General features: G+C 45.1%; 1 protein-coding gene across 3 annotated transcripts in view; it reads left to right on the top strand.

The window, feature by feature from the left end:
* The window catches only part of SLC6A7 (solute carrier family 6 member 7), a 79,868-nt gene that overhangs the window by 45,777 nt on the left and 20,329 nt on the right, over positions 1-13,762 (top strand). For all 3 annotated transcript variants that reach the window (XM_033927296.1, XM_033927297.1, XM_033927298.1), the window contains 2 exons: positions 1,769-1,900; positions 4,437-4,536. In XM_033927296.1, coding sequence (XP_033783187.1) covers positions 1,769-1,900; positions 4,437-4,536 — 232 coding nt within the window. The remainder of the gene's footprint in view (positions 1-1,768; positions 1,901-4,436; positions 4,537-13,762) is intronic.

Raw genomic sequence — 13,762 nt, 5'->3', positions numbered from 1 at the left:
CTCGCTCTCTCTTCTAACCTCCCGGCTCCAGCGGCGTAGGCAGCACCAGTGGCAGCAACCGAGTGGTGGACAGCAGCCCCGCTCCGGCCGTTGACCCTCCACAAACCTCCCGGCTCCAGCGGCATAGGCAGCACTATAAACACGCTGCTTCGCACCCTTCTACTGCCAATTTCCTCTGCCGCGTCTCTGATGATATCATCGGAGACAGACGCGGCAGAGGAAATCGGCAGTAGAAGGCTGCGAAGCAGCATGTTTAAAGTGCTGCCTACGCGGCTGGAGCCCCGAGGTATGTCGACGGTGGGAGGGTCAGGAGCAGGCCAGATCGGGCAGTAAAAGAAGGGGGAGGGGCCGAACGGAGCAGGGAAGAGAAGGGAAAGGGGGGTGGGGGAAAATGCTGCTACTGCTTCTGCACAGGAAAGGGGGGGATAGGAGGGAAATGCTGTTGCTGCTGCATAGGGAAGTGGGATGGAAATGCTGCTGCACAGGGAAATGAAGGGGGAGGGGCCGAACGGAGCAGGGAAGAGAAGGGAAAAGGGGGGTGGGGAAAAATGCTGCTACTGCTTCTGCACAGGAAAGGGGGGATAGGAGGGAAATGCTGTTGCTGCTGCATAGGGAAGTGGGATGGAAATGCTGCTGCACAGGGAAATGGGGAAAAATGACAGACAGACAGCGGGAGGGAGGGAGACAGAAAGAAAGAAAGACTCAGGGGCAGGGAGAGGAACAGAAAGACAGACAGAGAAAGGGGGCCAGAGAGAGAGTCAGCGGGAGAGGGAAAGGGGGCTGCTTTAGGGGGAGGGGTGTGCTTGGGGCAAACAGCTTTGCTCTGGGGGGAAGACAGAAGGGGCCATGGAGAGACAGGGAGAGGGAAAGGGGGCTGCTTTGGGGGGAGGTGTGCTGGGGACAGACAGCTTTGCTCTGGGGTGGGAAGACAGAAGAGGGCCATGGAGAGACATTTGGGGGGGGAGGTGGGTGCTGGGGGCAGACAGCTTTGCTTGGGGGGGAGGGGGAGACAGAAGGATACAGACAGCGGCCAAGGAGAGAGAGATAAAGAAACACTGACAGACAGACATCTATTCTAGCACCCGTTAATGTAACGGGCTTAAAGACTAGTATTTGGGTTGGCGTTAAATGATGTTTGTGGGGAGACTCTGCAGTGCGTTGCGGGGTGCACTTGTATTGTGGACAACCCCCGGTGAATCTCCTAAGTAAATGGAGGTTCCCACAGACTGATTTGCCACCCGAGTGTGAACGCGCACACAAAAAACTTCAAGTTGTATCTTTGTATATAGCGCTGTGTGTCCAGGGTAAAGAGCGCAAAAAAATGTTTTTGAGATACGGGAGCAGGTCTTTTTGTAATTGCCTTAGTTTTTGACCCCTCCGTTTTTTGTTGTTTTTTTTTTAGTGGGCTTTACAAATTGTTAACCCTAATTAAGTACCATGCCCTCACCATATTATGTAGTCCATGCCCATTCTCTGCCTATGCCCTATCTTGTTCATGCTCCGTAATATAATATGCAATTAATACATGCATTAGCGTGCACGAATCGCCATGCCACTGCAGTAGCTGTTAGCAAGTTTGTGCTATAGTGGTTAACATGCCCTAATTCGCCTATTAACAGCTTAGAACACTTTAGTGAAAGATTCCTTTGTTTGCTGATTTATTTTTGCCCTTTTGTGGTACAAGATACCATCTGCCAATAAAATGTAGCTGGTGACAACACCAAATTGCATTGCCTTTGTGATCTACTGGCATCTTCTCTACATGCAGTTTGCCTTCATGGAGACCATCGTCACAGCAATAACAGACGAGTTTCCCTATTACCTGCGACCAAAGAAGACTTTTTTTTCAGCCATCACCTGTATAACTCTCTTTCTCATGGGACTTATCCTCACAACAGAAGTAAGTAAGGAAAGGGGCCAGAGCGGGTTTTGCTCAGTGCTTTTTTTTTTTCCTAGTTAAAAAGGTGCTGGTACTCATGCAACCCCAACCTTAGGGGGAAGGGTAACCACATTTTTGTAGCCTGGATAGTATGTACGGTAGCTGCCTTTGACTCTGAGGGTCACAGGTTTGAGGCTGGATGGATGGTACACCCAGTGGCATAGCGGGGTGGTGGCTCCCCTCCCCATCCTCTTTCCCACCCTCCACCCCATCCACTCTTTCACAGCCCCCCCCCCCACCTCCTGCCACGCGTGCCCCTTCCCCGTACCTCTTTAATGTTCCTGGCGCAAGCAGCAACTCCAACCTGCTGCTCATGCCAGCGTTGGCTCTTGCTCTAATGTCACTTCCTGGGTGCAATTTAAAAAAATCTAAAAAAACAAGCTGGGAGATTTTGAGTGAAAAATATAATAGAGTGGATAGGACACTCTTGAAAGGCATGGGGAGAAGGTGTTAGTACTTCATGCTGGTTGAAAAAAAAGCCCAGCTTTTGCCTCTATGTTAATAATTTTAGTGATAAAATATTTTACCAATAAGATCACCAGTCTAAACATGACCCATGCCAGTAATAAAATTCTTTTATTAGAAAAAGGGTGTTGTAAAGGATAATTTCTATAAAATTTGTTTAACAATTCATCTGCACAACAGTGTCTACCTTCTTTTGAATAATATAGTATAGAAATTATCTTTTATAACCCTATTTTTCTAATAAATGTTATTTATTCGTGGGTTGGATAACATAGAAGTTGATCCGTTCGTTTTATCTGATGTTTGGTCATAAAATTCTTAACTTATTTGGGCTCAGGTCCCCTTCGGAACTCCAGCACTCCTTTTTATCATTACTGGTGGCGATGCTGAGTCCCACTAGCCAAATTATAGACCCGCCCCTACTCGTTGTTTTCCTTCCTGCTCTGCATCCCTCGGCAGCAAGGAATGCCTTCATAAACGCCTTCATAGGAATAGCGGCATTTTATGAAGGTGTTTCCTGCTGTTGCGGGATGGTGAGCCCACTCAGCAGGAGATCATGGTTGCCCGGCAGGAGTGCGGGAGACTTGGCAGATCTGGAATTTGCTCTTTAATCCCGGGTGCAAAGCTTGAAAATAGGGCCATTCCATGCTTTCCTGGGTTTCCCCCACAGGTACTGTGGGAGGATTCCATCACTCCTGGACCAAGTTCAAATTCAAGTTCATCTTTATTTGGTATACAGCCACAGGGTGTGTACCATCATAGTGATTTACAAAATATTAATAACAGAGGAAAACGCAGCAAGGAAAAGAGTTGCAAATTATCTAATCTAATCTAATGCTTGGCTTTATATACTGAGACATCAGTCCAAGAAAGCTCGACTCAGTTTACAATAATTAACTTAACAAATAAAAACCATAAGCTTTGGAAAATTAATTTTCAGTGTCTAGCAAATAAAATGGTTTTTAAAGGTTTACGAAAAAGTTGAAGTGAACCGGAACTCCTTAAAAGGAGTGGAAGATCGTTCCAAAGTTGAGAAAGCTTAAAAATCAGAGATTGAGTAAAAATCTTGACTTCTTTTATCTCTTTCTTGGAAGGAAGATGTAATTTAAATTGTTGATTACCTCTTGCAAAGGAAAATCTGTAAACGTTCCAAGATATAGGAAGGAGAGGAGTAAAGATACCATATAGGATTTTAAAAACAACACAAGCACATTTGAATTGAACTCTAAAATTACCGTAGATAGGAAATCAGAAAAGGAGGCTAGAGAATTGCAAAGCTCCACAAAAGAGCAGATCCAACAGACTCAGCGCTCCAACATGAGCTTCCAAAGGCCTGGGGAAGTAGGAAGGGAACACCAAGGAAAGAGCCAGCTAATAGACTCAGATGCCTACCTGAATAAGTGGATTTTAAGAGCTGTTGTAAACTCTTAGTAAAAGGGCAGGATATATCTCCTGGAGACCTCTTTCCTTGCGGCCTCTCTATTCCAGGGCATTCAACCATCTCTCAATCTGAGCCCCACCCCTTTGACTCAGCCTCTGGCGTGGCGGGTTACCATCATCTTCCATAAGGTGGCACAACTACAGCACCAGCGAGGGCGTGTTCTCATGGACAGCTGCCACTATGGGGCTCATTTTCAAAGCACACAAACACAGAAAAATCTCTTAAATCATTTAAATCACATTTGAAAGCCTATTATTTCAAACTGGCGTTTGACCCTAGTTCTGAACACTTCAGTTTAGTTCTTCCTTTGCTTTCTTCTCCCATTTTTTTTTCTTTTTCCCCCTATCCTCCTGTTTTTACCTTATTTGTTCTTACCTCTTGATATTATAAATCTTTCCTGCCCTTGATTGTCATTTTCTGTCTAGTATTGTTAATTGTACAGTATACATTTCCCTGTTTCCATTTTATTGTTGTTTTTTTAAATTATTTCCCTTTGATTTTTATCTATTGTTAACTGCTTTGATTTGACTTTTTGTTAATAATAGCGGTATATTAAATAAAATAATTGAACTGTATCCATTTTTCCCACAGGGTGGAATGTACTGGCTGGTTCTGTTGGACGACTACAGTGCTGGATTAGGACTCATGGTGATTGTAATTACCACTTGCCTTGTAGTGTCACGTATCTATGGTAAATACCGTTTCTCTTACTATCTTCCTATCTGATAAATAAAGAGTCACAAAGAAATGGTATGAACAAATTATAGTCTGCTTTCAGTACCTGAGTGTTTGCTATCACAGTAAAAGCTCTTCTTTTTTGTAGCATTTCAGTGGACTATTCTGTGGCCCTCATTAGAAACATAAAAACAGACAGCAGATAAGGGCCACGGCCCATCAAGTCTGCCCACCGCAATAACCCTCCCCTACCTTTCCCTGTGAAGAGATCCCACGTGACGATCCCATTTTGTCTTAAAATCAGGCACGCTGCTGGCCTCAATTACCTGTAGCGGAAGATTATTCCAGCGATCAACCACCCTTTCGGTGAAGAAGTATTTCTTGGTGTCACCGTGTAGTTTCCCGCCCCTGATTTTCCACGGATGCCCTCTTGTTGCTGTGGGGCCCTTGAAAAAGAAGATATCCTCTTCCACCTCAATACAGCCCGTGAGATATTTGAATGTCTCGATCATGTCACCCCTTTCTCTGCGTTCCTCAAGTGAGTACAGCTGCAATTTATTCAGCCGTTCTTCATACGGGAGATCCTTGAGTCCCGAGACCATCCAGGTGGCCATTCACTGAACCGACTCAAGTCTCAGCACATCTTTGCGGTAATGCGGCCTCCAGAATTGTACACAGTATTTCAGATGGGGTCTCACCATGGATCTATACAAAGGCATTATCCTTCTTCCAGTGTATATTCTAAGAAAGCTCTTAGTTCTGTTAAGTAAGGCCTACCTTCAATTTCTCAGATCCACGGCAGCAAGACTAGAGGTAGCACTTGACGCTGGAGGTGATACCATGAACAAGGGGCCCACATGTGACCACTTTTTAAGGGGTGGTGTCATCTTGTTGGTCCCTCCACTCCCAATAGTATATTTGTCTTCCCTTTTCCTGGGCATCTTGGTTGGTGGGACATCCCAGATAATCTGCTTAAGGGGGTCCCCTTCTACAGTGATGGTGACCACAGATATGAGGTGCTGAGAAGGTTTCAGGTTTCATTTAAAATTTGATAATATCACTTAATACTTCTAAGCGATGCACATTATAAAAACAAGGATACAATATTACAGATTAAAAACATACCAAAATCAAATGAGGACTAACATGATACAAAAGGGACAGGGGAGAACTACAATAATTATATGGGAAATACAATTAGGCTAGCAAAGGAAATAACTGGAGTCTCCTGTGATTTCGAAGGAGTAAGTATACATTTCTCCCTCCGTATTCGCGGTGATTGGGGGATGAACAGACCCGCGGATACGGAAAAACCGTGAATAACAAAAAAACGCGATACATGAAGTACAACTTTCCTCAGTTACACATAAAGGCCTTATCTACTCCAACCAAACTAACTGTGTACTCTAAACTAAGCACAAGCCAAAAAAAAAAATAAAAAATAACCGGCAGGACTGAGAAACTTTGATATCTATTTATTATTCATAACAACCAACACAAACATCACCTCAGACCCCTCACCACTCTCTCCGACCTGCCACTTTTATGATTCCGTTCCATTCAAGGCAGCCTTACCGCATTGACCAATGAAGACGGAGAGCTCCACAAACAGCATATTTGAACCAGTGGTGTACCTAGCATATGTGACACCCGGGGCCCATCATTTTTTGGCACCCCCTCCCATCTATATGAAAAATATGATTTTTAGTAACAATCTACATATCGCACAACAAGAGTGTACCTAGGAAAAGTCAGCATCTTAAACACTGCAGTGAGCACTAGAACACCAACACATACATTGTAAAACTAAACAAACCAGATCCTGCACAGTCAATTGATCCAGTACAGTCGATGCTATCAGAAAGCCATGTCCCTTTCATACACACAGACAGATACATCTTTGCCCAATATGGAATAATCACAAACTAAAAATAGAAATATGTAGACAAAAGTTAAACTGAACTGCCAAGAAACCAGACTCTGCATACAATGCAACACCACAACACCACAAAAACAGTAATACATGTCCTCTAATACTGTGCAAAATATAAAGACAGTAGATGTAAATTTGAAAAACTGATACATAACAATCACCACTTTATAAATTAACAAATAAAACAAATAATGAGAAATATGAAAATACCATTTTATTGGACTAATCCCCGTAAGCTCGGTCCTCATCCCCACAAACCACCTGATTCCATCCACACAAGCCTTGAATTGTTTTATATTGAACTTATTATATTAAAGTATAAAAAGAAACAATATTATGCACAATTGTCAATTTATAAATCAGCGTCTTCTCCCCACTCTCTCTTCCCCATTTCCCTTCAGCATCCTCAGCCCACTCTCTCTCCACTTTCCTTCAGCGCACGCACATAAAAACAAGCAAGTAATTTTATATCATTTTCATTCATAGAAATTAAAGTCTAAATAATGCCAGTCACATAACAAAACATGATTTTACAAAAATAATTCCCTGCAGTCAAGCCTGCAAGGATTACTAAATGTCTTTCAGCAGCTCCCCTCCCTCCCTCCCCGTTACCTTCGTGGCCAAGTCAAAATGATCTACCAACAATAAAAATTTAAAAACACAAAGCACATTGTACGCAGAGAAAATGTTAATTATCATTTATATTCCGCGGGTTTTCAAAGAGGTCAAGGCAGATGACTTTATGCAATGTCACCTCAGTAACAACTATACAAAAATAGACAAATATACCCCCTCCCTTTTTATTAAACCGCGATAGCGTTTTTTAGCGCAGGGAGCTGCACTGAATTCCCCACACTGCTCTCGACGCTCCCTGCGCTAAAACTGCTATTGCAGTTTAGTAAAAGGGGCCCATAGTGCAAAATATAGACAGCATATATAAATTCTCAAAACGGACACATTTTGATCACTAAATTGAAAATAAAATCATTTTTCCTACCTTTGTTTGGTAATTTCATCAGTCTCTGGTTGCACTTTATTCTTCTGACTGTACATTCAATATTTCTTCCCTTCTTTCAGCCTCCTGTATGCTTCCTCTCCTCCAGACTTCATTCCCTCCCCCAACTTTTTCTTTTTTCATCCTGCCCCTTCTTTCTTTCTCTCTCCATGCCCCCTTTCTTTCTGTATGTCTGTCTTTCTCTCTCTCTCCGTGCCCCATTTCTTTCTTTCACCCTGCCCCCTTCTTTCTCTCTCTCTCCATGCCCCCTTTCTTTCTCTATGTCTGTCTTTCTCTCTCTTTCCCCATGCCCCATTTTTTCTCTTTCACCCTGCCCCCTTTCTTTCTTTCTGGCTCCCTGGCTCCCCCCCTTTCTTTCTTTCTCCCTTACCTCCCCCATGCCACCACCCCTACCACCACCATGCTGCCACCACCGCCGGGGAAAAGCTGCCACTGGCCATCGGAAACAGGCCGACGCCGAATTTGCCCTCCTTCTTTTCCCGCGGGCCGACCAACTCTGGCTACCCGACGTCAATTCTAACATCGGAGAGGATGTTCCGGGCCAGCCAGGCAGCGATTGGCTGGCCCAGAACGTCCTCTCCGTCGTCAGACGTCATTGCTCTGCTCGGGGAAGAGAAGCAGCAGGGAGGCAGAATTCGTCACCGGCTTCTTTCTGATGAGGGCAATGGTAGCCTTTCCCCGGCGGCAGCCTATTCCCCTGTAAGTGGCCAGCTGAACACCCCCTCGGGCCTTGCACCCGGGGTGGATGGCTCCCCCACCCCCCCCTTGGTACGCCACTGATTTGAACCAATCAGCAGAGGAATGAAGGCAAAGTGTTTCAAAGCTGTGGTGCATATACTGAAAAAATTTCATTTTTTCTGGTATTAATTATTTTTAAGGAGGGAATTGTGGGTACATCTTGATCAACGGACCACAAGGTCCTGAAGGGAGTATATGAGATTAATAGTTTGTCCAAGAAAGCTGGTAGATTTATTTGACTGTCAAATTTTGAAACGGAGGAGTATAATTTTATATGTAATTTGATGTTGAATTGGTAGCCAGTGTGCATTTCGTAGAAGAGGAGTTCATGGTCAAATTTTTTTTTTTTTTAAATTTATGATCAGTTTTATAGATGCATTCTGGAGTAACTGTAATCGTCTTAGTTGTTTCTAAGTTCATTGCCTTTGCTGGCTCACTCAGGGATGAAAGTCACAACAGGAAACATCCTGAGTCAACAGTCAAGGACCTTTCTAAGCCTGAAGGGAGTGGAAGAAATCGCTGCCTTGTTACTTGTAGTGTCTCCCTTCCCAGCATGGAGCTGAAATGCTGCCATGGAATGACATTTCCTCCCCCCCCCCCCACCCCGTGTTCCTTCCCTGACTCATCCTACATGGGAAGGGAATTTGACGTATGCACTACTTATCCTGCTGAGGCAACCTGCACCTCCAAAAACTCTCTGAAAACTCTTGTCTTTTCTTTTTCTTTAAATCAACTTTATTTTCTAAGGAAGGCTGCCCCCCCCCCATCCATAAAGAGGGGGAGGATGTTGACTCATTCATAAGAACATAAGCAATGCCTCCACTGGGTCAGACCTGAGGTCCATAGTGCCCAGCAGTCCGCTCCTGTGGCAGCCCCCCAGGTCTATGACCTGTAAGTGATCTTTTACCCAAAACATTTTATTCCCTAATCGTATAATATCCTGTATAGTAACCCTCTAATTATACCCTTCAATCCCCTTTTCATTCAGGAAATCGTCCAATCCCATTTTGAATCCCAAAATCATATTCTGCTCTACCACCTCCTCTGGAAGCATATTCCAGGTGTCCACCACTCTCTGAGTGAAGAAGAATTTCATAGCATTTGTTCTGAATCTGTCTCCTTTCAATTTTTTTGAGTGCCCTATTGTTTTTGTTGCCCCCGCCAGTCTGAAGAATCTGTCCCTCTCTACCTTCTCTCCAGTGGCGTACCAAGGGGGGGGCGGGGGGGAGGTCCGCCCCGGGTACCAAGCCCTGAGGGGGTGCTCCCGGTCCGGTCCAGTTACCCCCCCCTGCGCCGGGTGTCGCGTCTGGAAACAGCCTGCAGCAAGATCGCGATGCCAGAGATCTTTGCCTGCTTCGACTGTTTCCTCCGCCACGGTCCTGCCCCTCCTCTGATGTCAGAGGAGGGGCGGGACCGCGGCGGAGGAAACAGCCGAAGCAGGCAAAGATCTCTGGCATCGCGCGATCTTGTTGCATGCTGTTTCCCCAGGGCAGTAGCGTACCAAGGGGGGCGAGGGGGAGGTCCATCCCGGGTGCCGCCTTAGGGGGGGGTGCACAGCTGGCCCGGTCCCTATCGCGCTCCTACCCTCCCAGCGAAAGCAGCATCGGCGCCATTATCGAAAAAGGTAATGGCGCCAGGCCTTGGAGCACCAAGGCAGACCGCTTCTCCCCTCTCCCAGCCGAAACCCCGCTGACCATCCTATCTCTCTCCCCCCCCAAGTGAACCTTTCTGACCCTCCCAGCGAAAGCAGCAAACCTCCCTCCAGTAGCGTCGGCTTTATCCTCCCTCTGCCGCATCACTGATGACGTCATCAGTAACGCGGCAGAGGGAGGAGAAAGCCGCGAAGGAGGTTTGCTGCTCTCGCTGGGAAGGTCGGAAAGGTTCACGGGGGGGGGGGAGATAGGAGGGTCAGCGGGGGTTCGGCTGGGAGGGGGGAGAAGCGGACTGCCTCGGTGCTCCATTACCTTCTTCGGGCAGCAGCAGCGTTTACAATTCGCTGCTGTTGCCGGCTTCAGGCCTTGTTCTCTGCCGGGTCCTGCCTACTTCCAGTTTTCATGAAGACAGGACCCGACAGAGAGGAAGGCCTGAAGCGGGCAACATCAGTGAATTGTGAATGCTGCTGCTGCCCGATGAAGTTCAGGACATCGGGGAAGGAGCAGGGAGAAATCGGCTGCTGGCTTGGGGGTGAGGGTAGGGAAAGAATCGTGGAAGTGGAGAAATCGGCACGATGGCTTTGTGCAGGCTAGGGGGAGAGAGAAAGAAAGGAAAAAATAAAGAGGGGGGGGCCAGGGGGAGAGAGAAAGAAAGGCAGAAAGAAAGAGGGGGACCAAGGGGAGAGAAAGAAAGGCAGAAATAAAGAGGGGGACCAAGGGGAGAGAAAGAAAGGCAGAAATAAAGAGGGGGTCAAGGGGGAGAGAAAGAAAGGCAGAAAGAAAGAGGAGGGCCAGGGGGAGAGAGAAAGAAAGGCAGAAAGAAAGAGGGGGACCAAGGGGAGAGAAAGAAAGGCAGAAATAAAGAGGGGGGTCAAGGGGGAGAGAAAGAAAGGCAGAAAGAAAGAGGGGGGCCAGGAGGAGAGAGAAAGAAAGGCAGAAATAAAGAGGGGAGCCAGGGGGAGAGAGAAAGAAGAAGGATTAGAAGAAGGACCAGAGACTCATGAAATCACCAGACAAAAAAGTAGGAAAAATGATTTTATTTTCAACTTAGTGATCAAAATGTGTCCGTTTTGAAAATTTATATCTGCTGTCTATATTTTGCACTATGGCCCCCTTTTACTAAACCGCAATAGAGTTTTTTAGCGCAGGGAGCCTATGAGCGTCGAGAGCAGCGTGGGGCATTCAGCGCAGCTCCCTACGCTAAAAACCGCTATCGCAGTTTAGTAAAAAGGGAGGGGGAATATTTGTCTATTTTTGTATAGTTGTTACTGAGGTGACATTGCATAAAGTCATCTGCCTTGACCTCTTTGAAAACCCGCAGAATATAAATGATAATTAACATTTTCTCTGCGTACAGCGTGCTTTGTGTTTTTAAAATTTTATTGTTGGTAGATCATTTTGACTTGGCCACAAAGGTAAGGGGGAGGGAGGGAGGGGAACTGCTGAAAGACATCTAATAATCCTTGCAGGCTTGACTGCAGGGAATTATTTTTGTAAAATCATGTTTTGTTATGTGACTGGCATTATCTAGACTTTAATTTCTATGAATGAATAGAATGAAAATGATATAAAATTACTTGCTTGTTTTTATGTGCGTGCGCTGAAGGAAAGTGGAGAGAGAGTGGGCTGAGGATGCTGAAGGGAAATGGGGAAGAGAGTGGGGAGAAGACGCTGATTTATAAATTGACAATTGTACAGAATATTGTTTCTTTTTATACTTTAATATAAACAATTCAAGGCTTGTGTGGATGGAATCAGGTGGTTTGCGGGGATGGGGACCGAGCTTACGGGGATTAGTCCAATAAAATTGTATTTTTTTATATCTCATTATTTGTTTTATTTTTATTTGTTAATTTATAAAGTGGTGATTGTTATGTATCAGTTTTTTCAAATTTACATCTACTGTCTTTATATTTTGCACTGTATTAGAGGACATGTGTTACTGTTTTTTGTGGTGTTGCATTGTATCCAGGGTCTGGTTTCTTGGCGGATCAGTTTAACTTTTGTCTACATATTTCTATTTTTAGTTTGTGATTATTCCATTTTGGGCGAGGGTGTATCTCTGTTCTGTGTGTATGAAAAAGACATAGTTTTCAGTTGGCATTGACTACAGGACCAATTGACTGTGCGGGATCTGGCTTGTTTAGTTTTACAATGTATGTGTTGGTGTTCTAGTGCTCACTGCAGTGTTTAAGATGCAGCCTTTTCCTAGGTACACTCTTGTGGTGCGATATGTAGATTGGTACTAAAAATCATATTTTTCATATAGATGGGGGGGGGGTCAAAAAATGATGGGCCCTGGGTGCCACATACCCTAAGTACGCCACTGCTTCTCTCTACCTTTCATGATCTTATAAGTTTCTATCATGTCCCCTCTAAGTCTTCGCTTTCCCAGGGGAAAGAGCCCCAGCTTCTCTAGCCTTTCAGCATATGAAAGGTTTTCCATGCCTTTTATCATCCTTGTTGCTCTTCTCTGGACCCTCTCGAATATCGCCATATTCTTCTTAAGGTACGGCGACCAGTATTGAACGCAGTACTCCAGATGCGGGTGCACCATTGCCCGATACAGTGGCAGGATAACTTCCTTCGTTCTGGTAGTGATATCTTTTTTGATAATGCCCAACATTCTGTTCGCCGGCTTCATTGTTTTATCCACGAAAACCCCCAAGACCTTTTCTAGTTTGCCTTCCCCCAGTACCATCCCCCCCATCGTGTAGTTATACATCGGGTTTCCTTTCCCTATGTGCAAGACTTTACATTTCTCTACATTGAAGCTCATCTGCCATTTATTTGCCCACTCACTCAGTTTGTTCAGATCCCTTTGTAGTTCTTTACATTCCTCAATAGTTCTAACCCTACTGGAGAGTTTTGTATCGTCCACGAATTTTATAACTTAGCACTTCGTCCCTGATTCCAGGTCATTAATGAATATATTGAACGGCAGCGGTCCCAGCACTGACCCCTGCGGGATGCCACTCATGACCCCTTTCCAGTCAGAGTAGTGTCCCTTTACTCCTACCCTCTGTTTCCTGTCTCCCAGCCAATTTCTGATCCATCTGTGCACGTTCCCTTCCACCCCGTGGATCCACAGTTTCCTTAGTAGGCGCTCATAGGGTACCTTGTCGAAGGCTTTTTGGAAGTCCAGATATACGATGTCTATGGGGTCACCTTTGTCCAATTGTTCGCTTATTCCCTCAAAGAAGTGCAGTAGGTTCGTTTGGCATGATCTTCCTTTACAAAAACCATGCTGGCTTGTTCTCATCAGATTATTTTTTTCTATATGCTCATTGATACTGTCCTTGATCAATGATTCGGCCATCTTCCCTGGAACTGAGGTTAAGCTCATCGGTCTGAGGTTCCCCGGGTCGCCTCTCGATCCTTTTTTGAAGATAGGTGTAACATTTGCTATCCTCCAGTCCTCCGGGATTACCCCTGTTTTCAAGGATAGGTTGCAAATCTGCTGCAGCAACTCCGTTATTTCGTCTACCGATGATGTCACTGGAAAAGTTTAGTTTCTCTACCTCCATCTGCTGGTAAGAGAACACAACCCATTGATCTGGACTGGTCTAGCAGGATGAAAGGGAAGAAGACCCTTTATGCCCCTGGTTCATATTACCCATTGTGGGAAATCCTAAAGTGAGCCTCAAACTATGCAACAGGTGCCACAGAGAGAACAAAAATAGTATCGCTGGACGCAGAATAAAATTTAATACCAAGGATATAGGAACCAGAGCAGCTCTTTTATCAACTGTACAGCAGGATACAATCATTTGATTTCTCTTTTTCTAGAAAAGGAAGGAAAAATTGAGCTAGGTGAAGTTAATGAGTGTAGTTGAATTCAGTTTCTGAAGAGGAAAAGAAGAGTGAGGAAAGACTGTGGGCTCCTTTTACAAAGGTTCGCTAG

This window comes from Geotrypetes seraphini, chromosome 18, assembly GCF_902459505.1.
Source record: "Geotrypetes seraphini chromosome 18, aGeoSer1.1, whole genome shotgun sequence".
NCBI classification, from domain to species: domain Eukaryota; kingdom Metazoa; phylum Chordata; class Amphibia; order Gymnophiona; family Dermophiidae; genus Geotrypetes; species Geotrypetes seraphini.
Note: the sequence above shows the minus strand (reverse complement) of the source record. Positions and strands in the feature narration are given on the sequence as shown.